Source organism: Symphalangus syndactylus, chromosome 7 (assembly GCF_028878055.3).
Source record: "Symphalangus syndactylus isolate Jambi chromosome 7, NHGRI_mSymSyn1-v2.1_pri, whole genome shotgun sequence".
Lineage (NCBI taxonomy): Eukaryota > Metazoa > Chordata > Mammalia > Primates > Hylobatidae > Symphalangus > Symphalangus syndactylus.
Genome location: NC_072429.2, coordinates 47,642,725 through 47,663,051, shown reverse-complemented (window position 1 = coordinate 47,663,051; position 20,327 = coordinate 47,642,725). Strand labels below are relative to the sequence as shown.

At 43.4% G+C, this 20,327-nt stretch overlaps 1 protein-coding gene and 1 long non-coding RNA gene across 25 annotated transcripts in view; one reads left to right on the top strand and one right to left on the bottom strand.

The window, feature by feature from the left end:
- Window positions 1-12,482, bottom strand: part of LOC129486331 (uncharacterized) — a 49,507-nt gene extending 37,025 nt beyond the window's left edge. The window contains exons 1-2 of the long non-coding RNA XR_008658928.2: window positions 12,298-12,482; window positions 5,894-5,955 (exon numbers count right to left, since the gene is read on the bottom strand). This is a non-coding gene — a long non-coding RNA (uncharacterized lncRNA). The remainder of the gene's footprint in view (window positions 1-5,893; window positions 5,956-12,297) is intronic.
- MATR3 (matrin 3) overlaps window positions 1-20,327 on the top strand; it is a 55,196-nt gene that overhangs the window by 5,397 nt on the left and 29,472 nt on the right. For 2 of the 24 annotated variants that reach the window (XM_063642754.1, XM_063642747.1), the window contains exons 1-2: window positions 12,708-12,795; window positions 14,861-14,942. Coding sequence is in view for 2 of the 24 variants with exons in the window: in XM_055286079.2 (XP_055142054.1) it covers window positions 13,004-13,051 (48 nt within the window). In the remaining 22 variants the exon portion in view is untranslated. The other 22 variants (XM_063642750.1, XM_055286074.2, XM_063642756.1 and 19 more) reach the window with 21 other exon arrangements.

Genomic DNA, 20,327 nt, shown 5'->3' with positions numbered 1-20,327 from the left:
GTATTTTTAGTAGAGATGAGGTTTCAACATGTTGGTCAGGCTGGTCTCAAACTCCTGACCTCGTGATCCACCTGCCTTGGCCTCCTAAAGTGCTGGGAGTACAGGCATAAGCCACCGCGCTCAGCCAAGTATCAGAATTTTAGAGAATTCTTAGAATCTAAAGTCCATCCCTCAATTTTCTAGAGCTCTGCTGTGCATAGCTATATGCTACATGTGGCTGTGTAAGTTGATAAAAATTAATCAATTTCTTAATCTCAGAATCTGTTTGGCCGCTGACTACCCTATTGGACAACTCCAGTATTAGAGAACATTTCCACCAATTCAGAAAGTTTATTATGCACTGCGTTCTAGAGCAGGGATCAGCAAACTTGCTGTAAAGAGCCAGGTAATATGCTTGTTCAGCCATGTGGTTTTTGCAACTATTTTTGCAGCTCTAGTGCAAACACAGCCTTAGACAATATCAACACATGAGCAAGTCTGTAGTTCTAATAGAACATTATTTATGGACATTGAATTAGAATTTCATAAAATTTTCAGTGTCAAAATTTTTTTCAATGATTTACAAATTTAAAGACCATTCTTATTTTGAGAGCCATACAAAAACAGCAGGCTGGAATCGGCCTGTAGGCTATGGTTTGCCAACCTCTGTCCTGGAGAATGAAATTTAGGCCTTGAAAGTTGAACAGCTCATTTGTGACAGGTTCAGAGCCAATAGCAACGTGTTTTTCTGAAAAGTTTAATGTTATCAATAGCTTTGCCTTAGAGTGTCATACTCTTCATCTTTTAGGGCACTAAGGTGACTGCAAGAAATTAACCAGTAGTAAAAATAGTCTGTTTTTTGTGTGTTTGGGATTTGTTTATGTATTTTTTTGCAAGGGTTACTTATAGCAGTTCTCCCCACTTTTAATGTGCTCCAAAGGGAGAGGTCTTAAGAAAGAATAGCAGTCTGCACTTATCAAACTCAGCCACAATCTCAGTCTGAGTTGGTAAAACCGAAATGGCTCCTAAGGAAAGAGGAAAATTTTGTGTCATGAATAGTCACAGTATTTTAAACCTGAGGCCTCAAGTTGTAAGCATACAGGTTGTCTTCCTGACTACAGTAGGGCTATCCATGTGCAGAGAGGTTCCTATATTGCTACTTGAAAAGAGATAATTCATTGGTATTTCTGTTCCTGTATTCAATATCCCAGAAGGCATCAATGGTGTAATCATGTGCATTGAAATAATTTGATGGGATTTCCTACTTGATAAATAAAGTTAATTACTCACCTACTTATCCCTGTTGATTTTTTTTTTTTTTTAAGCAAAGAAATGTATTTCCTGGTGAGTCTAAGAAGATTAGTTTTTAAAATCTTTTTTGATACAGGGTCTCAACTGTGTCACCCAGCCTGGGGTGCAGTGGCACAATCACAGCTCACTGCACCCTTGACCTCCTGGGCCAAGCAAACCTCCTGCCTCAGCCTCCCAAGTAGCTGGGACTATAGGCATGTGCTACCTACCATGCCTGGCTTCAAAGTAGTTATTCGTTTTTTTTAGAGACAGGGTCTCACTCAGGCTGGTATGCAGTGGTGTGGTCACAGCTCACTGCAGTCTCAACTTTCTGGGCTCACGTAGTCCTCCTGACTCAGCCTCCTGAGTAGCTAGGATTACAGGTGTCACTGTGCCTGGCCTCGAAGTAGTTTTTTTTTTTTTTTTTTTTTTTTTTGAGATGATGTCTTGCTCTGTCGCCCAGGCTGGAGTGCAGTGGCAAGATCTCAGCTCACTGCAACCTCCGCCTCCTGGGTTTAAGCAGTTCTCCTGCCTCAGCCACCCAAGTAGCTGGGACTATAGTCACACGCCACCACACCCGGCTAAATGTTTTTTTGTATTTTTAGTAGAGATGGGGTTTTGCCATGCCATTTCGGCCAGGCTGTTCTCAAACTCCTTACCTCAGGTGATCCACCCGCCTCAGCCTCCCAAAGTGCTGGGATTACAGGTGTGAGCTACCATGCCTAGCCGAAGTAGTTTTTTTCTGTTAATCTTTTCCCATGCTGCAATGGAAACTTGAATGAGACTGGCAGGATTACTGGTCTGTAAATACCCAGGCTGCCAGCTGCCATAGGTAGCAGTAAACACAAATGCCTCTTTTCATTGCTTAGGCCAAGTTTTAGGTCTTAGGCTTGTCCCATATTAAGAGGAAAAACTAAAAATAAGGAGGGTTTCCAAACACCCCCACCAACCTTGAATTTTTTAAAAAATGAGGGAACCACAATTAATAAACACTATTCCTGGCACCTGTCCATGATTTCACTTGCTGGGTTGAAACAAACTAGTGTCAGTGGGATTTTATGTTGAAATTTTGGATCATGTCTCACTCAAATTTCAACCAGAAAAGCAAACCCAGAGGGATAAATTCTGCAAGTCCCAAAGGGACACAAAGAGGTGGCTAAGTGCCTAGGAATTCACACAAAGGAAAACACCATGCTAAGAGCAACTAATTAAGAACTTAAAAAGAGTGACAATGACTTCTGTGAATGTTGTTGCTTAATTAGGGCTTTATGAACATAGCTCCAGTTAATGGACCTGTCAATATACTCTTGAAAAACAATTTCACTGAATTAACAAATTAACTGTAATAACTTAAAATCTCTGCTTAGCAACATCTTTCTCCTTAATGCTATTTAGGAACACTTGTAATGAGCCAACTTGATGAGTCATAAATTTGTCAGTTTAGTAGTCATAAATTTGTCAGTTTAGGAGTCCCTCTTACTTGTTTGGCCTTCCTTGCCCTCCAGTAAATCCAGTAAAGGCCCTTTAGGGTGTAAGAATGTTCTGTGCCTTTTTTTTTTTTTTGAGACGGAGTCTTGCTCTGTCGCCCAGGCTGGAGTACAGGGGTGCGATCTCGGCTCACTGCAAGCTCCACCTCCCGGGTTCACGCCATTCTCCTGCCTCAGCCTCCTGAGTAGCTGGGACTACAGGCGCCCGCCACTACGCCCAGCTAATTTTTTATATTTTTAGTAGAGACGGGGTTTCACCATGTTAGCCAGGATGGTCTTGATCTCCTGACCTTGTGATCCGCCCGCCTCAGCCTCCCAAAGTGCTGGGATTACAGGCGTGAGCCACCGCGTCCGGCTGCTTGTGCTGCTTCTTAAGGGTAATACACTCATTGGGAAAGTACAGTAAAAAGGACTTTAAAATTTATTTTATTTTACAATACTTTTAGATTTATAGAAAAGTTGGGAAGATGGTACAAAGAGTTCCCATATATACTATACCCAGTTTCCCCTAACAACATCTTACATTGGTATATTATGGTTGTCACAATTAAATGGGCTAATATTGACACATTAGTATTAACTAAAGTCCATACTTTGTTCAGATTTCATTAGTTTTTATGTAATGTCTTTTGTCTGTTCCAGGATCCTATTGAAGATACCACATTACACTTAGGCTCCTGTTGGCCATGACAGCTTCTTAGACTTGTTTTTAATGACCTTGACAGTTTTGTTTTGTTTTTTTGTTTGTTTGTTTTTATTTGAGACGGAGTCTCGCTCTGTCGTCCAGACTGGAGTGCAATGGCTCAATCTCAGCTCACTGCAACCTCTGCCTCCCGGGTTCAAGTGATTCTCCTGCCTCAGCCTCCCCAGTAGCTGGGATTACAGGCACGAGCCACCGCGCCTGGCCGCCTCCTAAATTCTTAAAACATTCTATTTTTATTCTGTGGTCTTAGTTTATTCTGTCATGTAGAGAATAGTGGTTGAGCCTGTTGTCTTTGAGAGTGGATGCTGTATTCCTTATATGGCTGATTTTCACCCCACAAGCTTATAGTAGAGGATGGGGATTTTGTTATCAGCTGCTAAAAGGGAGAAGCCAAGCCCAGAACTAAGGGTTCTGATGAGTTGAAGGAGAGGGAAGATGCTCCTCAAGGAAAAGAGCCTCTGAGTTAGAATCTGTGCTTCACCAGAGTGACAATGGTAGAACTTCTCCTTCTCAGTATTAATTCTCCTGGAGAGAACTCTAGGGTTGTCTAAACCTGTTCAAATAGGCTGACTACCCCAGCAAGTGATGGGTTGGACATAGGCAAAGAACAGGAGGGGTGAAAGGGGGCAGAACAGACAAGTTCTGTCCCAGCCTCTGCTACCTCTAACCCCATGGCATTCTATCCCTGTCTACACTGGGCTTCCATTTCTTACCCCAACCATGATCTGTTCTTCCAGACACTTGACCTCCTTCTGATTTGTGTACTCCCTCCAAGGCTGAGTTGCAGTGAGTGACAATAATCTGTGCTAATTACTTATCTTGCCAGAAGACTCAAAGGGTTTATGGCTTTTATTAACTGAACTCTATGCTAGATGTTAGGGATAAATGGTTAACAGGACACAGTTCTTGCTTATCTTGCTATGGTCTATCAAGCCTTATACAATCTAGCCTTATCTCTCTCACCCTCTTATCTTTATCACCCGTAGATTCCCTTGTTGGCCACGCTGGTTTCTTTCAGTCCTTAATTAGCCTTTTGTCACTACCTGTCTACACATGCTGTTTTTCCCTTCTGGTTCCATCTTGACATTGTCTATTTTGAGATCTCAGCTCAGTTGTAGAGAAGCTGCCTTCCCTGTCTGGCAACCCATTATGTGTCATAGTACCATGTTGTACCATAGAGCTAGAAACAGGTGCCATGTTATGTCTTGAAATGTATTTACCAGCTTCCAAAGGTTTACTTCAATCCCCTTTACTCAAGAAGCCTCAGTTCTACTGACAGTTGGTAATAATAACCTCTCTGTCATAATGTACCCAAAATAGAGTAAGAATATCATGCTTTTCAGTAATACTCCAGTGAGTGAGGCTAAGAGTACCATTTTTGTTCTTGTAAAAGAATTTTTTTGGACATGAATACAAAGGTGTCAGGTTACCAAATCATTTGCTAGTAGACTCTAACAATATAACCTATAGGAAACTAAATGTAACCTTTAAACATTAAGTGATGATAATGGATTTCGCCAGGCGTGGTTGCCTATAATCCCAACACTGAGAGGCTGAGGTGGGTGGATCACTTGAGGCCAGGACAGGACCAGCATGGCCGACATGGTGAAACCCCATCTCTACAAAAGAAAAATATACAAAAATTAGCTGGGTGTGGTGGTGCATGCCTGTAATCCCAACTATTTGGGTGGCTGAGGCACGAGAATCGCTTGAACTTGGAAGGCAGAGGTTGCAGTGAGCTGAGATCGTGCCACTGCACTCCAGCCTGGGTGACAGACCGAAACTGTCTCAAAGAAAAAAAAAAGAAAATAATGGATTTGCAGAGACTTGCTATTTAGATTTCAGACATCTGTTAACTAAAACACATGTGTAGGCTTTTGTTACTTATTTCAGTAATCTGTAAATATCTTTATATTTGAGAAAATTTGTGAAACATCTTTGTGTGTAAATTATAACTTGCAGAACCTCTCTTACAAGCAGGCATATTGGTAAGTAGCTGCCAGGATATAACTTATAACCAGATTGAAGTGTGTAATTATAATATGTTATTATTCTAGGGTTCTATAAAAAATAAAATCTTTGAATCTATGATTTTTGTCATTAGGGTACACTTTGGGACATGTGGAGCCATAGAATATCAATACTGTTTACTACATGTTGACCATGTTAAATACATTTAACACATCTCTTTTTTCAACAGCCCTACAAGGTACATGTTACTTGCCCAAAGTCACAGTCACACAAGAACTTGTGTGGTGTTGAATGAATCTGGCTCCAAAAGTAGTGTTTGGTTTAGGAGCTTTCATGTATAGTGCCCTCAAGTCTTGTAAATTTCTGCTTCTTTAATCATCAACCTCGTTCAATCTAACATCTTGAAGGAACTACTCAAATGCCTTACTTACAGATTCTTACAACTATTTCAAATGCCAAATACCTGTTTCAGACGGTCAACATCTTGGCTGCTCTTGCTGTACTGTGCAGTGGGTTCTGTTTGTCCTAACAGAACAAAACATAGTCTTTTAGATTTTTTAAAAATATTCCTCTGGAAAGCCTTAATGAATGTCACATTCTAATCCCTTGCCCCATGATATGATTTATCACTTTTTATTAAAATTCCTCAATGCTTGCCCTGTTGTGTCTTGAAGAAACTATGGGCCAGAATAAGAATTTCAAGACATTTTTAAAATTTTTATTTGAGACAGAATCTTGCTCTGCTGGTGGCACAGGCCTGTAATCCGAGTTACTTGGGAGGCTGAGACAGGAGAATTGCTTGAACCTGGGAGGTGGAGGTTGCAATGAGCCAAGATTGCGCCATTGCACTTCAGCCTGGGCAATAAGAACGAAACTCCGTCTCAAAAGAAAAGAGAATTAAATGAGATCAGGAAAACAAGACATGAACAATATGAAGTTCAACAAAGAGAAATCATTAAAAAGAACCAAATTCTGGAGCTAGAGAACACAATGACTAAATTGGAAAATTCCACAGACGTTTCAACAACAGACAAAAAAATAATCAATGAACTTGAGACAGGTCACTTGAAATTAGTCAGAGGAACAAAAAAATGAAAAAGTGAAGAAAGCCTGTGGGACACCATCAGGTGAACCCATATATGCACTTTGGGTATTTCAGAAAGAGCAGAATAAAGGGCAGAAAGTTTACTTAAAGGAAACTTCCCCAATCTAGAGAGTCAAATGAATATCCAGATCCAAGAACCCCAAATATATTAAAGATATCTTGACCAGGACACATTATAATTAAACACTCAAAAGACAGAGTTTTGAAATTCATATATGTATAACCTCTTCGAAAACTCCTTTGTAAGACCTGACCCCATCCTCTTGCCACTGCTAGAAGAGCAGCTACTGGTTAAGTTTTCTGTTTTTAAATAGCCTTAAAAAATGACCTGGTTCCAGGGCATTAAAACTGTCCCAGTAGATTTCTGAGGTGTCAACTCTGCTGCAGACAGCATAACATTCAACAAAAACCAAACTTGTTTCCTTTGTGTCTTTTTGCTGATAAGCCCCTAAGCACCTGTTATATTTCTTTTTAATCTCCCACATCATCACTAAGTTCCTCAATAAATAATTACTCCGTTGAAAAAGTTTGACTTTCTCTGCACAATCACCAGATGGCATTAGAACCTTATGCAAACACGGGTAGGTGTGTATCTGAACTGAGATTTGATAGGCAGTCATGTTTCTGTCTGCCAAAGGACCAGAGGCTGTTGTTTCATCTAAGAGTTGAGAACAAGATCAGTTGGAATCAGACTTGCAGAGTAGAAAGCAGATCAGCTTTTGAGTGGAAGACTAAAGAGTCACTGAAAAGTAGGATTCCCTCCAAACAAATTTTGTCTTTCCAAAGCTAGCTACATGGTGGGTTTAAACATCATCTCTTGTTTTTGTTTGTTTTGTTAGTCTCTGCTGCCCAGGCTGGAGTGCAATGGCGCAATCTCAGCTCACTGCAAGCTCCGCCTCCTGGGTTCACGCCATTCTCCTGCCTCAACCTCCCGAGTAGCTGGGACTACAGGTGCCTGCCACCACACCCAGCTAATTTTTTTTGTATTTTTAGTAGAGACGGGGTTTCACCATGTCAGACAGGATGGTCTCGATCTCCTGACCTTGTGATCCACCCGCCACGGCCTCCCAAAGTGCTGGGATTACAGGCATGAGCCACCGCGCCCGGCCACACCCAGCTAATTTTTTGTATTTTTAGTAGAGACATGGTTTCACCATGTTGGCCAGGTTGGTCTTGAACTCCTGACCTTGTGATTTGCCTGCCTCGGCCTCCCAAAGTGCTGGGATTACAGGCATGAGCCACCACACCCGGCCAACATCATGAGGGAAGCCCCAGCCCTTGATGAATCCTACCAAATTCCTTTTCCAAGCCTGTCAAATGATTGGCCTCAAAGATGTGAATCACATTTTGTAAGCTTTGCTCAAACCTTTGAAAAACAGAACATAACATACATACGTAAGATTGCAGTTCCACTTTCACAATGGCTATTTAAACATTTTCCTTGCCTGGGCGTTGTGGCACACACCTGTAAGTCCCAGTACTTGGGAGGCTGAGGAAGGAGGATAGCTTATATAGCCCAGGAATTACAGGCTACAGTGAGCCACAATCAAGCTACTGCACTCCATCCTGGGTGACAGAGCAAGACCCCATCTCTAAATATATGCCCTGTCTCTAAATTTATATATATATGATAAAAAATACATAAATATATAAATTTCCTTCTTGCAGCTCCAGCTCTCAACAGAAGAATTTCTCACAGAGAAAGTTAATGTTACCTGACTATAATGCCCATGTCTTCCTTCTACCAATCTAATGAAATTTCAGCACTGTCTGCTCCATACCTCCTGTTACTGTAAAGGAAATTATCTTGCTTCCCTATCCTTTCAGGAATCTCTGTTATGGATTATGCCATCTCCTTGTCTTTCCAACAATTCCTTCACTAAGATATCCTTACTGCCAGTTAGTTGTGCTCAAGTCCTTCACGTAGTAAAACAAAAAACCCTTAATCCTGCTTTCTCTCCTCTAGTCTCTTCATAGCCAAAATTTTCTGCATTGAGTAGTTTTTGTCTTCCTTCTTCCCATATTCAGCCCTTCCAGTCTATTTCACGCTTTAGTGGAAGCAACTCTCAATGTTACCACTGATATCCATGTTGCTAAATCTTGTAGATGTCATTGGTCTTCATCTTGACCTCTTGGTAGCATTTGACCCTGTTGATCACTTTGTCCTTGAAGTATTTTTTTGTTGTTGTTTTCAAGGCAACACAATTTCTGTGCTTTCCTTCCTCTGCCTTCCCCTCACATATACATATATTTGCTTTTCTCCCCCTACCTCTGTCCACTAAGTTTCCTTTGCTATACTTGATTAAAGTTCCTCAAGGATTGGTGATCAGGCCTCTTTTTTCACTGCATCCACTTAAGCTTCTTTTCTTTTTTTTTTTTTTTTGAGACAGAGTCTTGCTCTGTTGATCAGGCTGGAGTGCAATGGTGTGATCATGGCTCACTGCAACCTCAGCCTCCCAAGTAGCTGGGATTACAGGCGAGCGCCACCACACCCAGCTAATTTTTCATATTTTTGGTAGAGACGGGGTTTCACCATGTTGGCCAGACTGGTCTTGAACTCCTGACCTCAAATGATCCGCCTCCCAAAATTCTGCGATTACAGGCGTGAGCCACCGTGCCTGGCCGCTTTTTTTTTTTTTTTTTTAACAGTGTCCTGCTCTGTTGCCTAGCTGGAGTGCAGTGCCACCCCCTCCCAGGCTCAAGCGATCCTTCCACATCAGCCACCCCTGACCCTGTCTACCTCTGCCCCGGAGTAGCTGGGTAGCTGGGACTACAGGTGCGTATGCCACCATGCCCGGCTAATTTTTGTATTTTTTGTAGAGACATGGTTTCACCATGTTGCCTATGATGGTCTTGAACTTTCTGGCCTCAAGCAATCGGCCCACTTTAGCCTTCCAAAGTGCTGGGATTACAGGTGTGAACCACTGCGCCTGGCTTTAAGTTTATTTTTCAACTCCTGTTACTTCATTTACAGCATTAACTTGTAAATTTGTCACTAACCCACAATCTTTCCCTGGGCTCAAGACCCATATATACCACTCCTTACCTTAAAATTCATGTGTCCCCAACTGAACTTGCGTTGGATGGTATTAAATAGGACTTGTATTACCCAGTTTATCTTAGATTCTGCATTTGAATTTGTAACCCCAGGGAAATGGCCCTTTCCTACATCTCCAGCCCTTTTTAATGTCTATGCACAGGAGGCTGAGGCGGGAGGATTGCTTGAACCCAGGAGGCAGAGGTTGCAGTGAGCCATGGTCACACCACTGCACTCCAGCCTGAGCAACAGAGCAAGACCCTATCTCCAAAAATAAACAACACACCAAAAAAATCTGCAGTTTCCCAAAGTCTACCTCAGAGTTGTCACACATTCTGATCCCTCTGCCTGGGGATGCTTTATTCCCTTCACCTAGTTAATTGCGTACTCGTCAGATATTAGCTCAAACCTCAGTTTCTCAGGAAAGCTTCCCATCCCCTCAAATTATTCACTCATCTCAAATACATATTTATTGGTTCAATGTCTGCATAAAGTGTAAGCTCTATGAGGGCAGTGCCTTTGTCTCCTTTCCTGCTCTTTGGCTGAGGCCTAGTATATTGATGCAGTAGGTACTCAAGAAATATTTCTTGTATCACTGACTAAATTAGATTCAGATAAAGTAATATTGTGAATCAGTGGCTTACTACTTATTTTGTAGATAAAGCAATTTACCCTGTCCTGAGATGGTAACTTCATTTTTTTTTTGAAACGGAGTTTTGCTCTTGTTGCCCAGGCTGGCGTGCAATGGCGCGATCTTGGCTCACCGCAACCTCCGCCTCCCAGGTTCAAGCGATTCTCTGGCCTCAGCCTCCCAAGTAGCTGGGATTACTGGCATGCACCACCATGCCCGGTTAATTTTTGTATTTTGAGTAGAGACGGGGTTTCTCCATGTTGGTCAGGCTAGTCTCGGACTCTCGACCTCAGGTGATCCGCCTGCCTCGGGTTTCCAAAGTGCTGGGATTACAGGCATGAGTTACCGTGCCTAGCCAAGTAACTTCATTTTTATGGCTATGCCATTTCAGGTAGTGCCTCGTTGAGGCATCAAGACTCCACTGACTAGCTTTTTCACTTTATTGAATTACATAACCTTTTTTTTTTTTTTTTGAGACAGTGTCTGACTCTGTAGCCCAGGCTGGAGTGTGCAGTGATGCACTAGGCTCACGGCAACCTCCACCTCTGGCTCAAACGATCCTCAGCCCCATCCTCCGTACCAGGTGAGTAGCTGGGACCACAGGCGTACACCACCACGCCCAGCTAACTTTGTATTATTATTATTATTATTATTATTTTAGTAGAGACGGGGTTTCGCCACGATGCCCAGGCTGGTCTGGAACTCTTTTTTATTTTTTTTATTTTTTTGAGACGGAGTCTCGCTCTGTCACCCAGGCTGGAGTGCAGTGGCGCGATCTCGGCTCACTGCAAGCTCCGCCTCCCGGGTTCACGCCATTCTCCTGCCTCAGCCTCTCCGAGTAGCTGGGACTACAGGCGCCCGCCACCACGCCCGGCTAATTTTTTGTATTTTTAGTAGAGACGGGGTTTCACCGTGGTCTCGATCTCCTGACCTCGTGATCCGCCCGCCTCGGCCTCCCAAAGTGCTAGGATTACAAGCGTGAGCCACCGCGCCCGGCCCTGGTCTGGAACTCTTGAACTCAAGTGATCCACCCGCCAAGGCCTCCAAAAGTGCTGGGATTACAGGCGAGATCTACTGTGCCTCAAATTACATAACCTTTTAACGTCTCAGTTTTGTGATCTACCAAATGGTATCCCACAGTAGCCGCCTCTCAAGGTTATTGTAGGGTTATGTGTAAACTGCTTATTGCATTGCCCACCCTATAGAAAGCACTCCATATTATAATCATTAACTGTGCTGGAAAATTCCCAACTCTCCAGATGCGGAGTTCTGCAAGGATGGTTGGGGACAGAGTTGCAGCCAGATTAGGTCTCTAAACAATTTACTTAAGCCTCTGAAGGCCGAGCTCAAATCCCGCCAACCCGGGTACCTAACCAGTACCTCAGTCCCAAGAGTGTACTGCATTCAGTCAAATTCACCAAAAGGCGGCGGTAGTCTTTCCGAAGGAAAAGGCTCGCAGTCCTCCGCCTCAACGACCCTCCTGCACAGAATTCCTGATTTTAAAAACCAGCTGGCCACTTTGGGAGGCCGAGGCGGGCGGATCACGAGGTCAGGAGATCGAGACCATCCTGGCTAACATGGTGAAACCCCGCCTCTATTAAAAATACAAAAAGAAATTAGCCAGGCGTGGTGGCGGGCGCCTGTAGTCCCAGCTACTCGGGAGGCTGAGGCAGGAGAATGGCGTGAACCCGGGAGGCGGAGTTTGCAGTGAGTCGAGATCGCGCCACTGCACTTCAGCCTGGGTGACAGAGCGAGACTCCGTCTCAAAAAAACAAAGAAACAAACAAACAAAAAACAGTTGGCTGGGCGTGGAGGCTCACGCCCTTAATCCAATGCTGAGAGGCGGAGGCGGGAGCACTGCTTGAGCCAAAGAGTTCCAGACCAGCCTAGGCAAAATAACGAGACACCGTCTCTACGGAAAAAATAAAAATAAAAAAATTAGCTGGGCGTGGTGGTGCGAGCCTGTAGTCCCAGCTACTGGGAAGGCTGAGGTGGGAGGATCCCTTGAGGATAGGAGTTCGAGGCTGCAATGATCCGTGATAACGCCAGCGCACTCCAACCTGGGCGACACAGTTTATAAATAAATAAACATACCTAAATAAAAACCAGCCAAAATGGTATCGTCTTCCCTTTGCGGCCCCAGTATCTGGTGCTTTCCACCATTCCTTGGCAAACAGAAAAACCAGAGAGCATAAAAGTCGGGTCTAAGCCAGGGACTCTCGCGAATCGCTTCTAACGCTACCCTATTTAAACTTTGTATTATGCTATTCAGGAGGTTGACAAACAGCCTTTTCGGGAATGGGACTCGAACTCGTAAGCCACGGCTGTTCCTCCATTTCCCGCCTCAGCTGGATGACGGAGAAGGATCTCCGGGATTAAAGAACAACGACCGCAGGCGAGGGCGCGAGCAAGGTGCGCGCGCCGAGTAGGGGGAGGGGCCTGGCGCGCGCCGAACTGGATCGAGGGGGTGGGGGCGAGCTCTCTCGCGAGAGTGGGTTTGTTCTTGTGCTGCAGCCGCTGCCGCCACCTCTCGCCAGCGCTGTTGCTGCGGGGGATTGTGGGAGTCTTCGCGTCCCGCTCGCTGGGAGAGAGGTACCTCTCCTTTTCCCTCTCCCTTTCCCTAAGGTAGGCGTGAAGCGGGTAAGAGTCGGGGTGGGGTGGCTTGGGGCTCTCCGTGTCCGCCGGGAGGGGACAACGACGGCTACAGGGGCTGCGGGGAGCCGGCGGCGCGCCTTTCTTGCTCGCTCCCGCTCTGCCTCCCTCCGCGTTGCGTATGTGAGCCGCCTGATCGGCGGCCGCCATGTTGGGAGCGCAGTGGCGGCGCAACCAGCCTTCTCAGGCGTCGGAGGTGAGCGGTCTGGGAGGGAAACACGCGGCCGGCCAAGGGCCCAGGGTGCGGCGGGAGATTTTGGTTGAAGAGGTGCGCTGACCGGCCGAGCTTCCTGCGCGTCCTGGGCTCGTTGTGGGCGGGGGCGGGACGACTAGCCCGTTACACGCGGGCCGCGGCGCTGAGGGGGAGGGAGGAGCTCGCTCGAGGCCTGAGGGACAGACTGTCTATTGGGGGCCTGCCGTTTGGGGAGGATGGTTAAGATAGCTAAGTCCTTGGGTAGCGCCAGTCCCAAATAACCCGTTCGCCTTTTTTTCTCTGAAAATGTTCCCCAAAATGGAGGATTTTGCAGACTGCGAAGAGCCTGCTGTTTGAGCAGCGTTTCTTTCTTTTCCCGGTGTCTCGGCCTTCACGCCGCTCCTCGCCCATCGCTTCAGAGCGCCCCCTAAGACTCACGGCCCGCGCGCGCGCGGCTTTAGCTGGACATCAGAAACGATTCCTCCCCGCCCCCCATCGCGTAAAAATGGCCGAAAAATGAAACGTTAACGCTTGTTTTTCGTACTGCGTCGTGGAACAAGCCACCTGCAGTACGGTGCGAGGCGGGTGATTTGCGCTTGTTTAGTCAGTCACCTCACATCCTTTTTCTCTTTATCAAAATAGTATTAGTTCAGGTTCCTCCAGAGAGGATCGTGTGGTGTGGGACCTTCCGGTTTCCAGACAAAGGGTTTTGGAGTACCGTGGTGTAGTCGCCGCATCGTTCTTTGCATTTCGAGCTCTGTGCCATGTTCTGTGTTCTGCATTTACCGTGGATGAATATCCGCTAGGTGTTCATCCTGCTCTGTGGCCCTATTCTGTGGAATATTCCTATTGGATCAGTTACAATTTTTCAGCCAGACATTTCTAGAACGGTTATGGTGGTTCTGAAATGGCTAGTCTTTCGGGTGCGCTGGAATAATGTGAAGAATCGTTGATTTCGTAGGTGGGGGTCACGAGATTTTGTATTGATACTGCGTTTTGTGTTTTAAACCTTGGCTTAAGATTTCTGAATAGTTGGTAAAATACATTTTTCTCCCAGGGAAATCTAAACAATTGACTATGCGGACAAAAATGATGTTTCAGGCTATTTTAATAAATGCTTAAAATTTCCCTTTAAAAACATTTCTTTACTAATGGCTCAGTCATCTACGCAGTCTATCGACGTTGTTTTTCACAGTATTGTTTTAAAAATCAAGAAAAGCTTGACATTTTCGTTGCAAAAACGCTCTGGATGATGCCTTTTCCACTTAAATAGAACGTTTTTGCAAACTCGAAATTAAACAACATTAAAATACTACATGAAGTTTCTTGGTTATGTAAGATTTGGAAAAGATCATTTAGCCAGATGTGTGTGTTGAAGTGCTTTAAATTTGTATTTCTTCCTTTGCACTTAACAGTATATACTTAGAACATTACTTTGTACTTTACCCAGAGAAGTTTCGCTTTATCATCTTTATATATTTTTCAGCCATGTACAGCTTTTATATGACATTTTGAACTAACTTGGAAGGATTTAACTACCCTTGATCTGTGCATTTGTTTTAGTCTTTAAACATACTAATTTTCTTACTAATGCTTTTAGAGTTTGTAAACGCTAATATTACAAGTCAGTTAATGGATTTTACTGAGGAGTGCAACGATGGTGTCACATTTTAGGAGCATCACGTAGTTCAAGTCCCTAATTTTATAGAAGAGAAGGTTAAAGCCCAGATAGGTCGTGACCAGTTGCAAATAGTAGCAGTGCTGTCAGTGTGGTCTACAGAGGACTTGGATCTTTTTTTTTCTCTGAAACAGGATCGCTCTGTTGCCCAGACTGGAGTGCAGTGGTGTGATCAGTGGCTCACGGCTCACAGCAGCCTCGACCTCCCAGGCTTAGGTAATCCTCCCACCTCAGCCCCCTGGGTAGCTGAGATCACAGGCGCGCGCCACCACACCAAGCTAATTTTTTGATCGTCTGTAGAGACGTGTTCTCACTATGTGGCCCAGGTTGGTGTCGAACTCTCGGAGCTTTTAGATCTTGATTCAGACTCCTTCATAGTATAATAGGCTTAAAATGGAAAGACTGTGTACAGGAATTTATCCTAAGGGAGTAGTGTGTCAGATTTGCGTGTATAAATTTAATATCAGTTATTAAGAATTTTTTTTTAAATATTCAAGTTTTGGGAATCTACTAATTCTGTTGTGGAAGTGGAAATCTATACAGCTACTTAAAACAGTATCGTAGATGAAGAGTATGATGGGAAAATGGTAATGGTATATAGTTTTAGCTGGAAAGGAAAATGTTGTAAAACTGCTAATGTCGTTTGATTGTTTTTTAAAGGACAATGTAAAACATGAAAATAGAGATATACCCCAAAATGTTTGCTCAGTTGTTGGCATTTACCACGAGAAATAACCTGCTTTTGTAACGAGAGAAAAAAATGAAAAACATATTTTGTAAATGCTGTAACTGTTTAAAATATTAGAGTCTTCTGTATTTTTAAGCGAAATTAGCATAGACATAAACTAGCTGCTTCAAGTCTGAAGTGAAATGTACTCAGAAGTGACAAAGTAGTGCTTGTTTAACATTTTGGATATTGGGTATAAGCAAACACAGGAATCAGAATATTCTTAGGCAAAAATGTTAAAATCATTATTATTGGAAATAGTACTAATTTAGCTTACAATATGAATTACAGCCAAAGAATTGAATAATGGTTAGGTGTTCTTAGAACATCTTTTAGTTAGGGATACTTGATTTTATATACCTCCTTTAGTTAGAATTACAGTACAGCTATCCCACACTTCTGGCAACAGGTTCTAAAAGTGGATGATTGCGGCCGGTGGCCCGTAATCCCAGCACATTAGGAGGCCAAGGCGGACGGATCATCTGAGGTAAAGAGTTCTGAGACCAGCTTGCCCAACATGGCGAAACCCCATTTCTACTAAAAATTACAAAAATTAGTCGGGCGTGGTGGCAGGCACCTGTAATGTAATCCCAGCTACTTGGGAGGGTGAGGGAGGAAAAATCACTGGAACCCAGGAGGCGGAGGTAGCAGTTAGCCGAGATGGTGCCGCTGCATTCCAGCCTGGGCAACAGAGCGGGGCTCCGTCTCAAAAAAAAAAAAAAAAGTAAGGTGGGTGATTGACTTAACATTTGAGATGGACAGTGCTAGGTTTGTTGGGATGGATTGGAAGGGTTATAGGCTGGGAGTGTAGTTTTGCCATTTTCTGTATATGTGGTTGGTTATTCTAAGGCACAACACTGTCCAGGAAATAAAGTGTTGTAATTTATAATTATTAGCTATGTAGCAAACCTTTCTCTTTGGATCATTAGGATTAAGGGCTCTGAAGTTCTTGATAAAAGTTTATGTGTAGAAAATCTAATGGATAATTAAAAGTAAAACAGAAAGCAAGCCTGTGGGTTGAGTTTTAGATATGTACCTTTAAAGGGGTTTTATATGTTAAATTACATTTAAGTTTTTTAAATTAAAAATTGAGTGTAAGTTTTAAATTAAAAATTGAGTGTAAGTCAGTTATCTGACTGCCTTTGATGTGATATATAATTTTCCAGTTGTACATCAAGCCCTAATGTTCTCTGTATAGATAAAGCTCAAGGCTCTTTGGAAGTGGGAAAAAAAAAAGTGAAGTAGTAATGAAAGCTTAGGTTTGAAAAAATTTTAAAGCTATTCCAAAATTTAAAGTATGTTTGCTCCCCCTCCCCAAACCTTAAAAACATCTTTAAAAACATTCTCTTTAATCTAGAATCCAACTAACGTGTGGTTCAGGCAGAAACAGGTTAGTAGGAAAACGAGGAGAGTGTGCCTGTGGAGCAGGAGAGAGTAGTTCTCAACTACGCAGATGGATAAGAAAAGTAAAAGCAACAGAGTGCTTATGGTAAATGTCTTAGTGGGCCAGCAGTAAATGCAGCAAGTACGGAAAGTAATCAATTAATATTAGGGAGCAGTATTATCTGCATTTACTTCATGAAGATGCATAACTTTCAGATCTTTTAGGATGATGTGTTTAGTTTTTTTTCCTCCTTTGTGAGGATTATTAGGATATTAAGCATCCCCCTTTGGTATAGTAACACACAGGAACCTATACCATATGTGAAAATTAAAAGTCAATTATTGGAGCGCCCAACTTAAGCAGTAGTTGGGGAAAGAATAATGTCAAAGAAATACAAACATGTGGCTGGGTGCGGTGGTTCACACCTGTAATCCCAGCACTTTGGGAGGCTGAGGTGGGCAGATCACTTCAGGCCAGGGGTTCGAGACCAACCTGGGCAACATACTGAAAACCCCGTCTCTACTAAAAATGCAAAAATTAGCCGGGCGTGATGGCGCGTTCCTGTAATTCCAGCTGTTCAAGACCCTGAAGCAGAATTGCTTGAACCTGGGAGGTGGAGGTTGCAGTGAGCCGAGATCGTGTCACTGCACTCCAGGCTGGTGACAGAGCAAGACTGTCTCAAAAAGAAAAGAAATACAAATATTTGAACTCCAAATATTCTTTGTGTGTAGAAAAATTTAATGGATAATTAAAACTAGAGCAGAGAGAAAAGCCTATGAATTGAGAGATTTTTAGACATGTGACTGAAAAGATTGGAAAAGCCTATCAGTTTTAATGCTTGTGTCTGTCTTTGTGTGGGCCATGGTTGGAAGAGCACCATGGAGGAGGAAGTTTTGCAGTTATGCACCAAGGGACACCAAGAAACATTAGCGTTGTTCTTGGTAATGGTAAGAAATTGAAAACAACCTAAATGTTCATCATCTGCAGAATAGATAAGTACATGTGCATACGTAATGATACCTATATTGCAGTGAAAATGTAGGTTTAACTCACTTATAATTGTGGATAAATCAGTTTTTAAAAGCAAGTCAGACAAAACAACAAAAGCATGCCTGTGGTCCCTGCTGAGACCAAGGAGGATCACTTTAGCGCGAGAGATTGAGTCTGCAATGAGCCAAAATTGTGCCACTGCAGTGGGCAACAAGACCCTGTCTTGAAAAAGGAAATCATAGTGTGGATTTCATGTGGTAAGTGGTAGGGAGTAGTAGGTTTTTGAGCCAGGAGAGTGTGAAATGAGTCATGTTTCAGGTTGTTTATGTTGAAAGATGATGAGGTGTGAGCTTTGATGCCAGGAGGCTAGCTAAAAAGCAGGAGGACTAAGATTATGGCAGAGAGAATAGAAAGGGTAAGATCTATGGCCATACCACCCTAAACGCACCTGATTTCGTCTGATCTTGGAAGCTAAGCAGTGTTGGGCCTGGTTAGTGCTTGGATGGGAGACAGGTTAAGGGCTGCAGGGTGAAGGGTGATTTAAACACAGGTTGGCAATACAGAATGAAGAAGGAACATGTTTAATTTGTCCACTTTTACTAGAATTACTGCAATATAGATAGTGTATTGTTCTTTATCTTGTCTGTTGAAAGTTACTACCAGTTGGCTCACACCTGTAATACCAGCACTTTGGGAGGCCAAGGTGGGTGAATCACAAGGTCAGGAGTTCGAGACCAGTCTGGCCAACAAGGGGAAACCCTGTCTCTACTAAAAAAAAATACAGAAAATTTGCCAGATGTGGTGGTGCGCGCCTGTAACCCCAGCAACTCCAGAGGCTGAGGCAGGAGAATCGCGGGAACCCGGGAGGCGGAGGTTGCAGTGAGCCAAGATCACGCCATTGCACTCCAGCCGTGGCAACTGTGCGAGACTCTGTCTCAAAAACAAAAGTTACTACCAGTCTTTAAATCTGTTTTTGAAAGCTGATTCCTGGTGACCAGTATGACATTAAAGTTGACACATGAAAGAGACTACGGTGCAGATAAAAAGTTTATAAGCTCTTTATTCATTTGTCTTTGGATCTCAGTCCTTTTACCTCTAAAAGTTTTTCTCATCTAAAAATAAAGAAAGATAGATTTCACCTTCTTAGTTTTATGAGGATCAGATTATACCAAATGAGATGGTTACTATGGGTGCTGTATGCCAGACACTATTTTAGATATTTTATGTAGACTAATTTATTAAGTCTTCTTTTTGAGTCAGTCTCACTCTGTCGCCCAGGCTGCAGTGGCTCACTGCAACCTCTGCCTCCAGGGTTCAAGTGATTCTTCTGCCTCAGCCTCCCCAGTAGCCGGAATTACAGGCACATGCCACCAAGCCTGGCTAATTTTTGGTGTTTTTGTTGTTTTGTTTTTTTGAGACAGTTTTGCTCTTGTTGCCCAGGCTGGAGTGCAGTGGCATGATCTCAGCTCACTGCAACCTCCGTCTTCTGGGTTCAAGTGATTCTCCTGCCTCAGCCTCCCGAGTAGCTGGGATTACAGGCGCCTGCCACCACACCTGGCTCTTTTGTATTTTTGGTAGAGACAGGGTTTCCCCATGTTGGCCAGGCTGGTCTCGAACTTCTGGCCTTAAGTGATTCTCCCACCTCAGCTTCCCGAAGTGCTAGGATTGCAGCCATGAGCCACCGTGCCTGGCCTAATTTATCAAGTCTTTACAGCCTTATGAAGTAGGTATTATTTTTATTTCCCACCACCCTTTTTGGCTCAAGGTCACACAGCTGTTTGTAATAGAACCAGGATTCACACGAAGGCTTTTGGGCCCCCAAAATTCACTATGTATGAAATAAAAGAGTTGTAGAAATGTTTGTGGAAGTCGAGAGAATAGGGCTCTTAGGGATACAGAATGGAGCCTTTTTTCTTTATTTGAGACAGTCTCACTCTGTCACCCAGGCTGGAGTACAGTGGCACGATCTTGGCTCACTGCAGCCTCCACCTCCCGGGTTCAAGCGATTCTCCTGCCTCACCCTCCCAAGTAGCTGGGACTACAGGTGTGTGCCACCACACCCGGCTAATTTTTGTATTTTTAGTAGAGATGGGGTTTGTCATATTGGCCAGGCTGGTCTCGAACTCCTGACCTTAAGTGATCCTCTCGCCTCAGCCTCCCAAAGGGCTGGGATTACAGGTATAAGCCACTGCGCCCAGCCCAGAATGGAGCCTTGAAAGAAATCACTGATTTTGTTTAAGCAGAGAAGAAAGTAAAGAGCCAAGTTTATGTCGTAGATCAAATAGACAATGAACATTATCAGGTAAATGGGGTAACTTCCTATCTTGTAATATGGGTTTACTTCATCAATTCTGTGTAGTTTTAATCTGAAACTATTTCTTGCCTGATGGAAGGTCACTGGGAAAAAATTTTATTTTATTTTTATTTATTTTTTTATAGAGAAAAGACAGTCTTTTTTTTGCACACAAAACAATAAACATTTTCTAAAAGTACATACAAA